General features: G+C 55.8%; 1 protein-coding gene across 1 annotated transcript; it reads right to left on the bottom strand.

The window, feature by feature from the left end:
• Nucleotides 1–1507: 1507 nt before the first annotated feature.
• CPSF4L (cleavage and polyadenylation specific factor 4 like) lies at nucleotides 1508–11011 on the bottom strand. The gene is made up of 8 exons (XM_042915563.1): nucleotides 10909–11011; nucleotides 10313–10363; nucleotides 9408–9560; nucleotides 6112–6207; nucleotides 5082–5175; nucleotides 4542–4581; nucleotides 3219–3386; nucleotides 1508–2235 (listed from the first exon to the last, which is right to left on the bottom strand). Exons 1-8 carry the CDS (start codon nucleotides 11009–11011, stop codon nucleotides 2143–2145), a joined length of 798 nt encoding a protein of 265 aa, XP_042771497.1. The 3' UTR covers nucleotides 1508–2142.
• Nucleotides 11012–18652: the final 7641 nt, after the last annotated feature.

Raw genomic sequence — 18652 nt, forward strand, 5'->3', positions numbered from 1 at the left:
TCAAAGGAGCAGTTTCCGCTTACAGTAGCAATGTAAACTTGGCTCGTGAGGCTACATTTAGTGCTCAAATCTGCAAATATCCCTGCAAGATCAGTTCATTTGCGCAGCCAGTCCTAATCCTGTCTGTGACCTGGCAGATGCAGGGCTCCACCCAGAAAGAGGAGAGATTCTTTTCAAACCTGGGATCGTAGAGGAGTGAGGCCCTGTTACCTGCAGGCGTTGAGTCAGGAGTAGCTGCTCATCACAAAGCCGAGAAAAAGAAGCCAGGGATGCTCCTAACCTGATGTTCCGTGTTAAACGGCCTCCTTGATGTCGTCTCCCAAAATGATGCCTCGTACCCCCCACAGCACGGGCAGGAGCCCCCCTAGATGAGCCCGCCCCCAGGTGAGCAACAGTGTTGGTTAGGTTCTGCTTCCAAGGCAGTGGCACGAATTCCCAAACGAATCTTCAGCAGCGTGCAGAGAATCCATACGAGCGATCCGTATCCGCCTTTGAGAAGACTTCAGGGGAGGGTCCCGTTCCAGAAGGTTGGAAATACTTCCGGGCAGGCCCAAAGGCCATGGCTGTGCCCACGTGGTCTGTGTGGGGTGGGTTATCCCTGGTCTTAGCTCCTGGGATGGAAGCCTGAGTGACTGTATCTGAAATACGGAGTTTACTGGGGAAAGTACTTTCTTCTAATACATACCAGAGTATTTAGCTATTAAAGATAATCATTTGTGTATTAGCAACAGGGTGTTTTACTTGTTCCGGGAAACCTCGCTGCCGCTGTTCTTAGTCCTTTACCCCGATTTGCAGATTATCCTAATTCCCCTGCTCCCTGTGTTCCTCCACCACTCTTCATAACAGTAGTTTTAAAATTTTCCTCTCACCTGGTTATTTGCCTCTTCCAGACCCTCACCTTTGAGATGGGTGGCTGTGGCCTGGGGCGAGTTGTCTGACTTCCTGGAGCCTCTTTGGAGGTCTGGACTGTAAAGCGCGGACAGTTATACCTACTTTGCAGAGCCTTGGTGGGATTAGAGGCCCTGCGTCGGTAAATTCCAGCAAGGGCCCACGTGTGGTAGGAATTAAATTCTAACGGCTCTCCTGAACCCCCTGTGGCCTCACGCTACTTCAGATTCTAAATGTGAACCAAGCGAGAACAAGCCCGCCACGATCCCCGCTAAAACGTGGCTACCCTCCGGGGCCTGCTCTGTCAAAGCCAAGTGCTGTGCAGAGTTCTTTACCTGCATTCTCTCGTCCCATCCTTAGGACCACCCTGGGAGGCTGGCGCCGTTACGCTTATTTGTCACACTGAGGAGACTGAGGCTCGAGGCTGAGTAGTTTGCCTACACGGCTGTGTGGTATTTGTCTCAGCAGCCCGCGCGGGGCTGCCGTGCAGACCCCCAGAACCTGCGGGCCTCGTTCTTCGATCACCCTGTCCCCTTACCTTCTAGCTCCAGGCGGCCGGGTGGCCGTCTCCATCTGCCACAGGCTGGTGGGGGTGGGGGTGGGGGGGTGCGTCCTACTCACACCTTCTACTGTTTTCTCCATGTCTCCAAAAGTCTCTGCTTTAACCTCCCCGCTCCTCTCCCAGTGGGTCAGACTCCCTTGACTCCCGCATCCGCGTAAATAGAATGGCATTAAATGGTCCAGGTCACGCCCCTACCCCCCCAGGATAAGACTGGTGCGTACCATCTCCCTCCCCATAATTCCTCACATCAGGCGTGCACAGGGTCTAGCCTTAAATTTAAGTAAGCCGTAACAGGGAAGCAGCTGTCATGCCAAAGGAAACCATTGAGTTTAATCACCAGTTTGCAGCAGCAGTGAGGCCACGTGCACGGGAACTGCCCCGTGCAGCCCAGGCTGGTCTTGTAGCGGGTGCAGGAAACGCGCAGACGGGGGCGGCTGTTCCCACTAGCTTGGGTTCGGGGTTTAGGTACATTCTGCTCCCCCGTTTTATGGCTAACTCGTCCTGCCACAGGTTGCGTGCCTCCAGTCCTGTTGTGTTTCTAGCAGCTCGTTCACGGACAGAATGAGAGGAAATAAGCCCGAATGCAGCACGCTACTCCCGCATCTCCTACCCTGTTGAGGCGGGCAGTAGGGTTCACTGGGAACAGAGAGGACCCCACAGCGTGGCCCCTGGGTGTCTTCACTAGAAGGTCTTCAGTTACCCCACAGACCAGGGGTTATTTTTTGATAACTCCTACCTGTTGGAGTCTTACTACATTTGCTGGCATAATGGCCCGGTTTTCGACACTAAAAGAAAAAGATTAAGGGTGTAACTTTTCATAGATTCAAATCTCAGTAGAAACATCTTAACCTGTCTAAGGAACCATAAAAGCTAGTTAGCTGCCTAACTAGCTTTTTTTTTTCTTAACTTTATTTTGAGAAACCGAGACAGCACAAGTGGGGGAGGGGCAGAGAGACTCCCAAGCAGGCTCCGCACTCAGCACGGCTGACAGGGCTTGAACCCATGAAGCCGGGAGATCCCCACCCGAGCCGAAACCAAGCGTCGGACGGACGCTTAACCGACGGAGCCACCCAGGTACCCTTGATGGATTTTATCTTAAATGAAGCTCCGTTTCAGGCCTGAGAGACCTTGAGATTCAAGCCATTATCACTATCCCAGAGAACAGGGCTCTGGATGTTCAGAGGCCCCCCAAAATCAAACGTATGAGAAAGGCAAGGGCCCCGTTCCCTGGCCTCTGCCGGTGGAGGTTGCTCTTCCAGTGTAGAGCGGCCAGAAGCACAGGACAGTCAGGGCGCCTGGCTGGCTCAGTTGGTGGAACGTGGGACTCCTGATCGCAGGGTGGGGAGTTGGAGCTTCACATTGGGTGTAGAGATTACTTACAAATAAAATCTCTAAAATAAAAAGAGCGCAGAACAGCGTAGAGTTTGTCTCGTGAAGGTATGTATGATGTTTTTCTTCTTGATAAACCAGGGGGAAAAAAAGGAAACCAAAGTGCTACATTCCCTTAGGAAATCCTGCCCCCTAAATCTTGAGGACATTATAGATCAACTCAGAACTGGTAACGCAGCAAAGAAGGTGATGAAAGCTGTCTAACTTAGTAGCTTTTAAAGAAAGTCTTGTCTGGCCAGAGAGGTAAGTCAGATGAGGTCGTGGAGACTTAGGGTAACATTGGGGTTACCAGTGCCCGCTCACTGCCCTCATTCACACCCCTAGACCCCAGTGTGGTGGTCTTACCTGACCCGAAGGGAGTCGCACCGCAGCTACTCACCCTGTAGCACGGGCCGGGCTCCGGCGCCCTGAGTCCCAGGTGGTAGGAGACCAGGTGCTGCTGGGGCCTCTGAGCGGGGAGAAGCGGTCCCTCCGGCGGGGAAGGGGGCCTGCGAGGCTCCCAGGCACGAGCAGGAGGGGCTGAACCCCGTGGCCAGTTGACAAGCTGCTGATAAAGTCAGGAGAAAACACTGCAGACGTGGCGACTTTGCACTGAGGGCAGGGGCTCCGGCCAGGCGTGTACATGCAAAGCAGGTTTCAAGGTGCTTTACTGCGGCGTTAATTGCCGACCGCGTGGCTCCCGACGAGCCTTAGACTTGGGCTTGTGGATCGCCCGCAGTCATTGAGGAGGCTTCCCCCCTGGAAGCGGCAGAGGGCGCCCTTCCGAGCCGGCGCCGGCCTTCCCTTTGGCTGAGGGACCGGATGTGGGGCCACTGATTGACAGGGGCTAAGCGCCCGCCCCCCGTTCCCACGCCTATTTTGACCTCCTTCAGACTTAACTGGCCTTCCGACTTTCAGTCTTCCGGACCAGGGGTCAGCAAAGACTTTCTGTAGGAGACCAGAGAGGAAAGATTTCCGGCCTTGCAGGCCGTCTGGGCTCCGGCACAGCCACTCCTAAGCACGAGACCGGCTGTAGATGACGCGTACGTGAGCGTGGCCCAGTTCCAATAAAACTACGACCACTGACATTTTCATTTTCACGTGTTACAATATATTCTGGTTTCTTTCCCCTACGATCTTTAAAAAAAAAAAAAAAAAACCACTGCAAGTGCGGGGCTGTACAAAAATAGGCAGTGGCCCGATCTGGCCCCCAGGCTGTAGTTTGCTGACCCCTGATGCGGGTGCTCGTCAGTGCTTGGTAGCAGTGGGAGGAGTATGTGTTCCCGCAGGGACCGGGCACAACCAGGATGGCCCCGATGCAGAGGAACGACTCTGGACCGCAAGCCCGGAGCTGGGCCCCTCGGTCTTTATCAAAAAACCACACACGTCGGGCGCCTGGCTGTCCTAAGTTGGAGGAACATGCGACTCATGATCTCAGGGTCGTGAGTTGGAACCCCACAGGTTGCTTACACACACATGCCGCCCACTAAGGAGAATTCCAGGGCCGATGAGCTGAGCAGGGCCGCTACCTGCCGCAGAGGCTGCAGAGGTGGGAGGGGGTCTGGGCCGTGGCGGGTGCCTCTCCCGGGACGGGTACTTGGAGCGGATCGTGCGAGGGTGAGGGCAGCTGGGCGTATTGCGGTGCCAGAGTAAGTGCTCTCCAGGGATCGCGTGCGGTAAAGGGAACGAAACACCCCTGCCCCCTCCCTGCCTGCACACTCACCTTCGTGAAACTCGGGTTGAATAAAAGATTCATCTTGGGACTGAGGGAAGTACAGAGAGAGAGAGAGAGAGAGAGAGAGAGAGAGAGAGAGAGAGAGTTACAGCCTGGCTCCAGCCCTCCATCACCTGCTCATTAGCGTGCTCCTCACCAGCCTACTGCAGATTTCCGGTTTCTGAGCCCCCTGGAGAAGGAGCCCATGCCCCAGCCGGGGGATGACGGAGAACTGCAGAGGGTTGGGGTGGGTTTTAAGTGTTTCTGCTCATTTCTAGAACAGTTTGGGAAGAGCTACATGCCTGTCAGCCCTGCACAAATACACGTGAACAGCCTGGGGTAGAGTTTGGTACAGCACCTTGGGGGGGGGGGGCGGGGGGAGGCAATGCAGGGTGAGCTAGCAAGGAAATCACTGCAGGGGGGAGGGGGGCATGCTCACCAGACACTTCATTTTCCACCTTGGACCAGTGAAGGTATAGAAGGATCTAGATCCAGAAGCCAGAAAGCAGGCACCGAACTAGAGTTGCTAATCCAGGTGTCCTTACTTACTGTGCAAATTGGCACCTGGGTCCCTCGGGGCAGAAGCCCACGAAGTAGTTAGCGCACATTATCTTACGGACATGGCGGTGTTTGCACAGGGGACCTGCTGGGCAGAGAACAGCCAGAAACACATGACAAATCTCACCGGGAGGGTATGACAGTCATAGCTCTCCACTTAACAGGGTATATAAACCTTGTCCTTTCCTGCCCAAAGCACCTGCTTCCTAGCCACGTGACTGAGAGGGGAATGGCCACCTCGGAATGTGCTGGGGTGGGTGCCAGCTGGCCAGTGCTGAGCAGTGGGGTCGGAGGCATCCCTGACACACTGCATCTTGGAGGATTTACGTGGTTGTAGACTGTCATTTGTCACCTTTACTTAGCTCCAGAAGCTACAGCTGAGGAAAGGCTAACCCCACCACAGCTTACTAATCCTCCCCTAAAATGCCCCCAAAGGAACACTGCCGAGGACTCAGAACAGTGCACCTGAACACCAGTGAAAGTAAAGGGCGCAGTACTCAGAGCACAGGGACTCCAATGGGGGGACCCTGCCTCTTAATGGGGCAGGTGGAGCACGCTTATGTGACAGCACCCCCCCCCCCCGAGGTGGGTAAAAGAAATAGACAAGAGAATGCATGTGGTCGGTCTCCCCTGGACCAGACCCGATGCCAAGGGCTTCCTGTGAGGTCCTGTGTCTGCCAGCTCAATAACCCTATGAAGGAGCTGTTTCCCCTTTCGATAAGTGAGGAACTGCGTTCAGCAATTCGTTCAAGGTCACGCAGCTGATACATTCTGAAGTCACTGGGATCTGAACCCAAGTAAGCCTGCTGGGAGAAGCCATGCCAGGCTGAATGTTACCATACACAGAGGGTTCTTTTCCATCAGGGCGAGCCTGGGGGAGAACTATGGAAAGGTCTTCCGTTGGGATTTTAACCCAGGGGCACACCCCCACGGGGCCTTATCAGGAATATGCATCCTTCCCTTGCTGGGGACACCCCCCACATCGTGATCACCTAGTGCTCCCTTTCCATCGGGGCCTCACCATCCTTGCAGAAACCTTGGTTGTACCAAGGACAGTCCCGGGTCTTGAAAGCTGGCTTCACGTGGAGAAAGGGACATTCCTTGTTGTTGCAATCACCTGAAAAGTCCAGCATTCTTTAAAAATGGGCTCATCTTGGGGCACCTGGGTGGCTCAGTTGGTTAAGCGTCCGACTTCAGCTCAGGTCATGATCTCACAGTCCGTGAGTTCAAGCCCCGCATTGGGCCCTGTGCTGACAGCTCAGAGCCTGGAGCCTGTTTTGGATTCTGTGTCTCCCTCTCTCCCTGCCCCTCCCCTGTTCATGCTCTGTCTCTCTCTGTCTCAAAAATAAATAAACGTTAAAAAAAATTAAAAAAAAAAAAAAAACGGGCTCATCTTAACGCTCATTTCCACCCTCCCCAAAGTGGACTGACCGCCTTGCCTAGCCTCCACTTGCCTTCCTTCCATCAGCAGCAGCTTTTAGAAGACAGCAAGGATTTTCTAATCCTTCTTGCAATCTAAGAAGAATGGATCCCAATACTACTTGCTAAGTAGGACTTGGGTAAGAATAAACACATCTGGAAGAGCAGAGGCAGGGCCAGATATCCAGAGGGAGGGACTGGAACGGAAGGCATCTGGAGGCCACCAGAGAGGAAGGAACGAAGAAGTGGCGGGGAGAGGAGAGCCAGAGCGAGCCCCTAAAGATCCAAGAGGACACAGTGTGGATGCTTTTCAATCAAGGCCCTCTGTGCTTCGTCTCTGCAACGGAGACCTACGGTGCTTCTAGAACCAGGGTACAGTCCTTTCTGGCGGACAGGCCAACAAGACCAGCTCCAAAGCTGGCGGTGGTCTGATGCTAGATGCTACACAGGGACCCCTGTGGTTGCACGATGCCTGTGCTATAAGCTGTGGGTAATAGTCCAAGACTCGGGTCCTCTAGAAGGAGCCAGCCTCGTGGGACAGACCACTGGAGAATTGTTGTAAGAACACTCTTAGATTTCTTGCAGGAGCCCAGGGCTCTGAAGGAGCGTGGGGAGGAATCAGTTCATCTTTCACCTCATGTGAGTAGAGACTTGGTGGATGCTTCCAATCCCATCCTCCTTAAAAGCCTACAACTCACGGGTGCGCCCGGGTGGCTCAGTCGGTTGGGCGACTGGCTTCGGCTCAGGTCATGATCTCATAGTCTGTGGGTTTGAGCCCTGTGTCGGGCTCTGTGCTGCCGGCTCGGAGCCTGGAGCCTGCTTCGGATTCTGTGTCTCCTCCCCTCTCTGCCCCTCCCCTGCTCATGCTCTGTGTCTGTCTCTCGATAATAAATAAACGTTAAAAAAAAAAAAAGTCTACAACTCGGTGCTTCTCAGAGCCAAAAGGACTTGATGGTGTTCGCCCCATTGGTTTTCAAACTTCTCCAGAGATCTACTTAAAGGTCGCCCTTCTGCAAAGCAGGTTTCACCGCTGATGCCTAAGAACAGTTTGAAATCACCGTTCCCTCCTGGCCTTCCCGTCTCACAAACGAGGACAGCAGTGCTCAGAGAGGGGAACTGCCGTGTGCAGCCCAGGGCAGAGTGCAGCCTCTGGGCTCCCGCCTTTTGAGGAATGGAAGTGACATCCCTCCCCTAGGGCTGGCAAGCATTTGATCTAGGAGGCAGCGGCGGGAAGTCATCTGCCCGTGCAATGCTGCCTTTCTGTCCTGGCCTGGATGCACCTCGCTGCATTCCTCTGGCGGACAGCAGGTGGCACCCGCGCCTCACCCTCCAGTCAGCCTTTTCGGAGTCCCCCAGGTAGCTGTTAGAAGAGCCCAGCCAGCTGCAGGGCCCAAGACCCTGGGCCCCCTCAGCTGCCCCTTCCCACTCCAACACCTCCCAACATAATGTTCTACATAAAACAGTTTACTTCCAATACGAACGATAATTACTTTGGGGCGCCCCGGGGGGCTCAGTCGGTTAAGCATCTGACTTCCACTCAGGTCATGATCTCAGTTTCCGTGAGTTCGAGCCCCGCATCGGGCTCTGTGTTGACAGCTCAGAGCCTGGAGCCTGCTTCGGATTCTGTGCCCCCCCGCTTTATGCCTCTCCCCCACTGGTGCTCTGTCACCTTCTAGCAAAAATAAATAAATGTTATAATTTTTTTTTTTTTTAATGGTAAGTGGCATTTTTAAATGAAAGAGGTTTAGGTGCTGACCAAGGGAAGCTGGGCTTCAGGTAACTCTGTGCTTCCCTTCCAAGAACACATGCAGGCCACGGGACCTCAACTCCCAGCAGGCAGGACACAGAATTTTGGCCTGGGAGGAGCTCTTTGGGGATGCTTCGCCTTCTTCCCAAATAGCCGGGACCTCCCCCACTGCCCCCCCCCCCCCGCCACTGGCACTAAGGGCAGCTTACCCCAAAGCTGCCCCAGTCAGAGACATCCCTGAAGACTGTGGCAGCTCTCTGTCCCTCCAGGTCACTCTTTTGGAACACAGTTTGAAAAGCACTGGACTAGATAATCCTTAAGGCTCCTTCCAGCTCTGGAAAGCACTGAGCTGTAGAATTTCACTGGGAAGATATTTTACAAGATCTGAGGCACACTTGCCGATTCAATCTTAAATGAGGTGGCAAGTGGTTGTGGCCTCCTGCCCCGGGCAGCCCTGTGCACGACAAAAGGAGGTCTGAAAGCCAGAGAGAAGGAGGACACTGGTCCCAACCCGACCACACAAGATAATTTTAGAGGCTGTGCTTCTGAACCTCATGACTGTATGTTTACAGTGACCCTGCACTGCCAAGAAGAGATGCTAGTTTTCCGCTTACGGAAGCAGTGCAAAGTTTTCTTCTATAATAACACTCCGTAAAACAAGACAGTCGAAAGAATCGACAGTGACACAGGTCAATGGCACAGGTGCTTTCTGTGTTTGGCAAGCATCGTGAAAGTGGCTTTCAAATCCTGCTGTTTGGGAAACGCTGGCCCGGACCCACCCCGGGGACAGAGACGCGGCCCATTCCAGGCTTATTTCCGGACAGTCAGTCCGGGTATGTGATTAGCCAGGACTGCAAAGGGAAACAATTCAGCCTTTGAGTCCAGCCTCACCCCACCCTTCCCGTGGGGGTGGGGGTGGGGGTTACTCGCGTGTGCCCGAGCCTGTGGGCCAGTGAAACAGGGATCCCAGAGTACAGTTCCACTGTTCCCAGGGGGCTGGAAAAGCAGGTGCCTGGGGCTCAGAGAGGCCCGGTCGGCCACCGGAGACATACACAGTCTCCTTTGGGCTTCCCTGTCACACGTCTTCCTGTCTCCCCAGTCCCCACTGCCAACCCCCCTAGGTAAGGGCTGGAGCCAGGAAGGGGCGTTACCGAACTTGGAGTAGAAGTAGCACTCGGGCATCCTGGTGACATCGTACTGGTGCAAGAAATTGCACTGGTCGCCCTTCTTACACAGTCCCCGCAGCCAGTGCTTACACACCACCATCTTCTCCCCTCGGTTGTGCCGGAGAGGACAGAGCTTCCCTGGGAACAGCAGAGCAGCCAGCTGGGAGCACCCCCACCCCCTGCTTGCCTGGGATTCCCGAGGAGCGTGCCCCTCGTCCATCCCGTCACCTGACCCCTGGTGGAGGCCACACGGAGGACGGGCTGTCGTCTTAGCACTGCCACACCTTCGCCCAAAGTTTCCTCTCTGCCTGGCCTGCCCTCGTGCTTCTCAAACCCCGGGAAGCCCCAGGGGGTCAGGACAGCTCCCAGCAGCCTCACAGCCCCCCTCTCCTCCAGGCTCAGGGTGGGGCTCCTACCAGAGAGCAGAGCCGTGGCTCCAGCCCGGGACCCCCACCCAGCACGGCCCCTGGCACATAGTGCTTGTTAAGGGCCTGTTAAAACCAGGTCTCAGAAACCCCCCTCAAAGGTTGTGTTTCCTGACCCCGGAGACCTAACGTGCTGACCTAAGAGCCGGCTTTGTAACTAACAACTTAGAAGGAAGTAGAAATGTCCTGTGTGACTCTATTACCTTCTTACGGGGGTACTGCCATCAGCAGGAAGGATGCCCCAGTTCCCAAGTTCCTAAACAGGACCAGCCTCATGCTTGGCCACCCCTCTGATAGAATGTGAGGGTTGCCGGGAAGGGGTTCTTTGTAAATAGTCCTACCCTCACCCGGCCAATGACTCGCTTGGGTGTGACCTTCCACCAGAGCACTTGGATTTCTTTGCAAGAGGGCGTAGATGTGTAGACGGCCCCAGCCCCCCACGCCCCGGTTCCCCTGCTGACCCACCTTTCTCACAGAGCCCTTTAGCGAAAAAGTTGCACACAGCTGAGCCCGACTCTAGAAGGGGAAGAAGGAAAGAGAGAAGGTAGCTTCACCAGAGGCTGCACCTGCCAGGGGGTTTTTCCTCCTCAGGAAGTCCCTACCCACCCCCACCCACCCCCACAACCCCGAACCTCCCCAAAGCTTGGGCCTGGGGGCTAGGGCCTGCCTCTTTGGATGCTGGCCTCCAGAACCAGCCTCAAGACCTCAACACCTAAGCCCCCAACTCTGAAACACAGGTGATGGAGGGGCCCAAGGCAACTCAGGAGGCCAATGTGGACTCTCCTGGCTTCTCACCATTCCCTTTCTGTATCTCTCTGCTTTCCCCGTCTGGAAAATGGGCTGCCTGGAAGTCAGCTCATTCTCCTGGAATCCTGGAGAGTATGTAAGAGGGGAGCCCTCAGCCCCTGAGAAGGGGGGTGCTGAGCTGAGAATCACGGGTGGCAGGCCCCAGTCCCCAACTCGGTCCCCCTGGTGGGCCGCAGTGAAGGGGCTGAGCGGAGAAGCCCAGAGAACGGCGCGAGGTCCCCCAGGGGGACGGCTGACACCCTGTCCTCACTCACTGTCCATGCCCTGGAAAGGCAGGAGTCCAGTGCCCTTTTGCATCTCTACATCCTTCTCGAAGGTGAAGGTGAACTGCTCTAGCCCAGCAATGATCTCTTGCATCTTCCATCTCCTGCCGGGCCGCCCAAACCTGCTCAAGCCCCTGCAGGCGCACCCTATATAGCTCATCAGAGGCCCTTAAGGGGGCAGGGTCTGGTGCTGCCCCCCTCATCCCCGGATGCCAGTGGCCAGGTGACAGCTGGGCTGCTCTCTAGGCACAGCTGTCTTCTTACTCCCACCTGGTGCAGGTGCAGACGCCCCGGGGCCCCGCGCCCTCGCGCGGTGTACCTAACACCCCGCTCACAATGCGCGCCGCTGGGGAAGAATTAGCAAAGCCGCACGTACGCACGCACGGCGTATGCGCAGACATTACCAAACCTGTGCTCAGTCTTTCATTCAACATGAAGACAAAGCCACAGGTTAGCCTTGAGCAGAGTTGCACAAACCGACCACAGCGAGGCTGTTCTGATTCCCAGGAGCTTGGGGGCCAAAGGGTGAGGGGGTGGGCGGGGCAGGGGTGCAGAGGGAGGGAGCACCCTCCCCTCCCCCCCCCCCCCCCCCCCCGCCTCCCCACTTCCCTCCAATCGGGTCCCAGCCGACCCCTCCCTCTGGGACTCCTGACATCCCTTTTCTGGCCTGAGTGACAAGCCCTGAGCGTGCTCTTCATGGGAGAGGGAAAAAGGAACGAAATCCAGAGGAATCGGAAATAGTTGGATGAATAGCGCTTTGTTTACGCGCACACAATCGCGAGCTCGGCTGGGGGTGGAACCAACCAGAGGCCTCCCAGCCAGGATTCCACAGGCCACCCCAGCGCCTCCCACCCCTGAGAAAGTGCTTTGTAAACGAAATCTCTATGCAAATGTTGTTTTATTATTATTACACCACCCCTGCCCCCAGGGCTGGGGACATCTGAAAGTGCTTTCAAAGGAGCATTTTAGGGCTCTAACTAGGGCAGGCCCCCCCCTCCCCCCACGCCCTGGCCCTGAACTGGCCTTCCCTCCAACTGGAGCTGGTGTTTTCAGAGTCGCACTGGAGCCCGCAGAACCCCGACGCCCTCCTTCCTGGACCGAGCGAGCGGGGAGAGGTGGGCAGCGCCCTGCAGGCCCGAGCGGGCCTGCAAGAAGGAGCCTGCTTGCTGGCTTTTGTTTTCCCGTGGCTGTCGCCGCGCTCCTCCTCGATTTGGTGGTGTTCTTTTGAACTCGGGATCAGAAAAGAAAATAGCTGGGGAGAGAGACACCTGGAGCTGAGGCGGGGCTGGGAGGGGCGGGGAAGGGATCCAAGAGTTTCCAAAAGCCCGGGCCTCCCTCTGACTTCATTCCCAGGGAGGCAGGGGGCCGAGCCGAGGCCTGTGGGAGGCTGGGGCACAGGGGCGCCCCTGGGGCAGGAACCCTATTCCCGTGCATTGATTAGTAGTCCCGAGAACACATTAATCTGTCAACACACCAACCCGGCAGGGCAGGCAGGCAGGCAAATGAGGACATCACGACTCAGCGAGGCCCAGGGCACACAGCTGGGAAGATGGTGACACGGAATTCAAATCCTGATCTCTCGATGGTTTCTTTCCATAAACATCCACAGAGCATCTACGTACAAGGGACTGGGGCCCCAAAACAGAGTGCTGCGTTCCTGCCCCCAGGAACAGCCCAGCCAAGTGGGGAGGTACACGCTGGTCCCGGGGGACGATAATGGCTAACAGGGAGAGGTTAACAGGGGTATGAACGGTAAGGGGGGGGGGGGGGCGCTAAGCACGGGCAGGGAGGGGCGGCCGAAGAGCGTCTGGTAGCGATGGGCATGTTCCAGAAGGGAGGCCAGCCATATGAGGGCATAGAGAATGAAGCAACATGGTGGTGGGGAGGGGGTTGGTCAGGGTTTAGTTAGTCCTCCTGTTAGAGGGGTGGGGGTGACAAGATTGGCATTTGAAACTCGAGTGTCTCTTAGAGCTTAGTTTTCTATCATGAAGCCAGCGGAGCGTCCCGGAAGGGGTAGGCACCCTGGAGAGTAGATGGAGGAGGAGAGGACAGGCAGCTATTTAAGGGATGATAAAAATAATAATTAGAGCCTGGAAATATCTCCAGGGATGCTTCCCTGCACTCTGGTGGCCGGAAAGGGTTCATTGGCAAGAGCCAAGCTTGGAGGAGGCCCCCCCCCCCCCGCCCCGCCCGCCCCCGTGCAGACTCCTCCCTCCATCCACCCCAGCGGCCCCTCCTCTTTCGGTCAAGGCCCCGCCCACGACCCGGACTCCCGGTCGCACCTCTGAGTGCCTGGCCAGGCCGAGGGCGTGCCCAGGATGCTGCCTAGATGACTTCCCCACTCCCAGAGCACAGTAACTGATTTGGCCTCAGAATGACAGCAGCTGGCATTCGCAGTCTTTGCTTACCCCAAATGCCTTCTAGGGTGGGTTGAATGGTCTCCCCCAAAGAGGGAGACCCAGTCCTAACCCCTGGTACCTGTGAATGTGACCTGATTTGGAAATTGGTTCTTTGCACATGTAACTAAGGATCTCAGTGAGGTCCTCCTGGAATTCGTGTGGGCCCTAAACTCCATGGCTGGGGGCCTTACAAGAGGAGAGTTTGGGACACGCAGCGACGGAAGAGACGCAGAGGAGCCCTATGAAGACGGAGGAGGAGACAGGATTCTGGCGGCTGCCGGGGAGCACTCAGGGTGGCCGGCTACCCCCAGAGACCCCGACGGAGGCGGCAACGGTTCTCCCCAAGGAGCCCGCCCTGCCTGCACCGCCCTCTCGGACCTGTGGCCTCTGCGATGGGAGGACATGTCTGTTGTCTTAAGCCATCGCTTCTGTGATAATTTGTTATGGTGGCCCCAGCAAACTAATTCATCCGCCCGCTCGGAAATTCAGCTGCAGGAGACCTCACCCCTTTTACAGATGAGCAAATAGACACACAGGGAAGTAGGTGACTACCGAGGTCCCACAGCTAATTGGAGTCAACTGGGGGCAGGTCTGGGTCTCCCACCTCCTAAAGCCTTTTGCACTCTTGTCACTCAAACCAGGAGGCTGCCCCCCGTGTATACTACCACGTCAAGGCTCCCCAAGTGCACCAGCAACCCCATTGTGCAGAGACACAAAGCAAGCCCCAGGCCAGAGAAGGCACCGGAGTGGGGAGCCGGGTGCCCCCTCTGGAACCTCATAGTCCTCCCTCTGTGCCCCGGAGCCTGTCCCCAGCACTGGTGTTTTCGTCGACTAATTAATTCATGGCTGCAAAGTGGACACCCAAATCGTTCTTCAAACAGTGGTGTTAATTTTTAATCACCATCATTATGAGGCACCCACTTAACTCCGGCTGCAGATTTCCTGAATCAGCATCACCCTGCCCCTTTCCCTCTATAGATGCACTGTTCTGAAAAGCAGGCGTGCAGGGAGCTCTAGAATTCTCTTGTCAGGAACTGGGGGAGGTCCTCGAGCCCGTCCCCCCTGGCCTTGGATCAATCTCAGCCAGTGCTTTTCCGGGCTGAGTGTGGCCAGGCCCTCCTCCCTGGTGTCTGTGCATCTATCTGCCTACCTCCCGCCTTGGGCACCCTGAGTTCATGCCACGGGTATAGACTGTGGCATTGGGCAGGCCAGGGTTCAAATCCGGGCTCTGCGGGGCCCCAGCCCGTGATTGTGGGCCAGTCATTTAATCACCTCCCTGAACCCCAGATTCTGCATCTGTGAAATGGGACCCACGGCGTGGCCATACCCAGGGTGCTGTGTGAGAAGTACATATGGGCATGTGGGTGCCTGACATCAGGGAGTAGCTGGGTGGGAGCCGTCCCTCCCAGAAGGTATGTGCCATAAGGAGTGAGGAACGGTGTCCTGCCCCCAGGCCCAAGGTGCCACCTTCCTCAAGCTTACTGTTCCTAAGGACCCCTGATAAAGGAGGAGACAGGGGCCCCCCTAGGAGACAGGGGGCTCCATGCTGTTCAGGCGCTGCTGGAGGGGCCGCTCTAAGTCCAGCAGGGACGGGCCCGGTGGCTGGATAGCCATGGTGTTGGGATGGAGTGGAGGCCAGAGGAACCCCCAGTGACCCACAGCTGCTGCTGTTCAGCTCAGCCCCAAGGACAATGAGCCAGTGTGCCCTGCCCTCTCCACTGCTCTGTGCCCCAGAGATGCCACTTGGCGGGGACAGCTGTTGGCCTCACAATAGCCACTTGGAGTGCAGGGCAGGGAGGTCCAGCAGCTGGGATGGGCCTGCTCTGCCTTTGCCCAAGAGCTTGGTCTCTGGGAGTCCGGTGGTTCTAGGAAGTCTACTCTAGGAAAGGCATCCGTCTCCCCCAGGGGCACGGGCTCAGTAATGGCACTAATGAGCCACCCACACTTCTCATCTGGGCCTCCTCCTGTCCTGACTTGTAACTGTTCAAGTTGCTTGTACCCATTTTGCAGACAAAGAAACCAGGGCTGAGAGGTGAGAAGGGCTGCCTGAACCAGTAGGTGTCGCACTTAGATGAGCTTCCCAAAGACCATAGGCTCCGTCTGCAGGAGCCTGACCTCTCAGGCTCGAGAGCGTGCTGAGGCCACTGAGAGGTCATGTGACACGCACTTTGGGTCTGAGAGTCAAGGAGACAGGACGTTGTGGGGCTCAGGGGGTCCTGATAGCTTTTCTCCCCCACTGTTGCCACCTCCGTGCATCTTGGTCCTCAGGCCGTCCTCTCCTCAGCTTCTGTGCCCAGAGCCCTTCCAGGGGGAGCAGAGGCTGCTTGGAGCCTCCTGGGGTTCCTATGCCCTGCCACCGGCAGCTCTGGGGGGGATGCCACAGGCCCAGACCGCCAGCAAAAATGAGTTAGCAGAAGAGGCGTGATGGGGCCAGCTCAGGTGACACTCTGGTTTCTTCCTCCTTATCCAGAGCCCTTCTGGCATCCCCTCGATGGTTCTGCCCCCACCCAGCCTCTAGGGAGCTAGTCTTTCGTTCATTCACTCTGCACTCACTCAAAAATATTGTTGAACTTCTCTTCATGCTGAAGGATACAGAACGAACAAGGTGCAGCTTTTATCTTGTTCTAGTGAGCAGAATACTGGCCCCCAAAGATGCCCACGTCCTAATCTCTGAAACCTGTGAATAAGTTACCTTACGTGGCAAAGGGGACTTTGTGGGTGTGGTTAAGGATCTTGAGATGGGGGAGGTTACCCTGGATTGTCTGGGTGGGCCCAATGTCATCACAAGGGGACTTAAAAGTGGGAGGCAGGAGAGCCAGAGGGAGGCAGGAAAGGAGAAAGAGAGAGAGAGGTTTGAAGACGTTAGTTACTCTGCTGGTTTTGAAAATGGAGGAAGGGCCATAAGCCAAGGAAGGCAGGTCTCCGGGAGCTGTAAAAAGTGAGGAGGCAAGATTCTCCCCTAGCACCTCCAGAAGAAATGCAGACTTGCTGACGCCTTCATATTCATTCATTCATTCATTCATTCATTCATTAAGTAAGCTCTACTCCCAATGTGGGCCTTGAAACTCACAACCCGGAGACAAGAGTCTCATGCTCTACCAACGGGAGCCAGCCAGATGCCCCCGGCCTGCATTTTAGAAAGAACCTGCGGCTGCAAAGCCCTGGGGCTGCTCTCCAAGGAAGCCCCCCCCCCCCCAGAAGGACTTGAAGCAGCCCGTTAGCCAGAATCCAGCAGTCCCAGGAAAGGGGGTCGTCTTCCCTACAGCCTTGAAGCTGTCTATGCTTTGTAGAGAAACATTCAATGTCAGGATCCACAGTAATTATTAGCCGGGTTCTCATATCTGTATCTATTCCTGCATCCCAGGAGATGGCTTTGTGCACCTCCTGGGGTACACGCACCCCTTTCCTCCCACTTGCAGGAGGGGGGCGGAAGGTTTCTGTAGGACACAGAACCGCCAGCTGGCTGTTGACAGTGTGATGGATTGATTCTCCCAGCCACGGCCTGGGGCACTCATTTTGATGGATTGGGGGCCAAGGTCACGAGTTTGATCTGCCTTTGGGTCAATTGAGTCTGGAAGAAAAACTCCATTTCCATCACAGCAGACTGCCCTCCAGTCTGTTACTTCTAAATGATTCTCGGGTCACAAGGCGGACAGACAGAGTACGGATGGAAAAACCCTCCAGGCCCCAACTATTGATGGGAAGTCAATTGTGCCCATTTTGTGTCCAAGCCCAGTGGGTGTGAGTGGCAGAAGCCGACAAGCAGAGGGCAGCCCTGCCTGGCTCCCAGCCTGGACGACCCCCCAACCCATCCCGCCTGCATGTGCAGGCTTCTGGGAGCTAGTGGGGCTAGAGGGGAGAGGATCACCAATGCTGACCTTCCCTCCGGTTGGCGGTGGGGGTGGGGGGAGGGAGGAGGGTTATCACAGCCATGGAGCTGTCCTTGGTCTTACTTCTTGGCTTGAATTGCATCTCTGGGCCATGACTCCAGGGAGATGAGCAGCTAGAGACACATGGGGAGTTGCCCCCCCCCGTCTCAGTCAGTGCTGGCTGCCGGGACACAATACCACAGATGGGGGCTTGAACAGTAGGTTTTAGTTCCTCACAGTTTCTGGAGCCTGGGAGTCCAAGATCAGGGTGCCAGCAGATTCGGTTCCTGTGAGAGTCCACTTCCTGTCTCGCTGTGTCCTCACGTGGTGGAGAGAGACCCTCCAGTCTCTCTTCCTCCTCCCAACAGGACATTAATCCCATTGTGGGGGTCCCATGTTTGTGAACTTACCTAAACCTGTTCACCTCCCCGAGGTGAGGCCCCCTCCTAATACCATCACACTAGGGGGGTGGGTAGGGACGGAGGACATCAACGTATTAACTTAGGGGATCACAGACGTCCAGTCCGAGGCACCCGCTTCCCACACAGCTGCCTTCTGGCCGTATCTACTTGAAATGTCTGAGACCCACCCTAGCTCCCCTGAAGTTGGTGCCTCCTGCCATCTCCTCTCAGGAATGTCACCACCCCAGATGCTCGGGCCAAAGCGAGGGATGTCCTTGATTCCTCGAATGGGCCGGTCCTGCTCTTCGCATCATAGATTTCTTTCATTCGTGGGTCTAATTCCAACTCTCCTCTCTCAGGGACACTTCCCTAACACCTTCTCTAAAGTAAGACCCAGGGGCACCTGGGTGGCTCAGTCGGTTAAGCGTCTGACTCTTAATGTCAGCCAGGTCATGATCTCATGGTTTGTGAGTTCGAGCTCCACATCAGGCTTTGTGCTGACAGTGCAGAGCCTGGTTGGGATTCTCTCTCTCTCTCTCTCTGCCCCTCCCCTGCTCTCTCTCTTTCTCTCTCTCTCCCTCTCAAAATGAATAAACATTAAAAAAAAAATTAAAGTGAGACCCAGGTCATTTCCTGTCCCAACACTCACCAGTGTATCCCTGAGAAGCCCTTAGTGCCATGCCCAGTGTTTCACATATTTCCTATCTTGCTGGTGCTCTGTTTGCTCCCCCAGCCCACCTCACCCCTAGCCCCTCACCCCTAGCCCATGTTCCCACTGTGAGGCTTCTCCATCAGGCCCAGCAGGTGCAGTGCCCGGGCCGGGCCCTCAGCACTTTTGCAGGCCCACGAAAATGTTTTAATTTCCTTAAAATCAGAAGACGATATGGGAGCGTTTAGGCCAAAGAAAACGTTTTAATGTTTAATATTAAAGCACGCATCCTTTTCCTAACGCGGTAAAAAGTGCCCGATTGTCCACTCTCTTACATTCTCTCACCGTTCCTGTGCCTCTCACAGCGCCGGGCACACAGCAGATGCTTAATAAACACCTGCCGGGGACACACGAACG

Source organism: Panthera leo, chromosome E1 (genome assembly GCF_018350215.1).
Source record: "Panthera leo isolate Ple1 chromosome E1, P.leo_Ple1_pat1.1, whole genome shotgun sequence".
NCBI classification, from domain to species: domain Eukaryota; kingdom Metazoa; phylum Chordata; class Mammalia; order Carnivora; family Felidae; genus Panthera; species Panthera leo.

Coding starts and splice junctions, on each gene's coding strand:
- CPSF4L (XM_042915563.1), bottom strand. CDS start 11,011: ATGCAAGAGATCATTGCTGGGCTAGAGCAGTTCACCTTCACCTTCGAG. Junction 5,176..6,111: donor CCAAGGTTTCTGCAAGGATG/GTGAGGCCCCGA, acceptor TCTGCCCAGCAG/GTCCCCTGTGCAAACACCGC. Junction 3,387..4,541: donor TCAACCCGAGTTTCACGAAG/GTGAGTGTGCAG, acceptor TGACTTTATCAG/CAGCTTGTCAACTGGCCACG.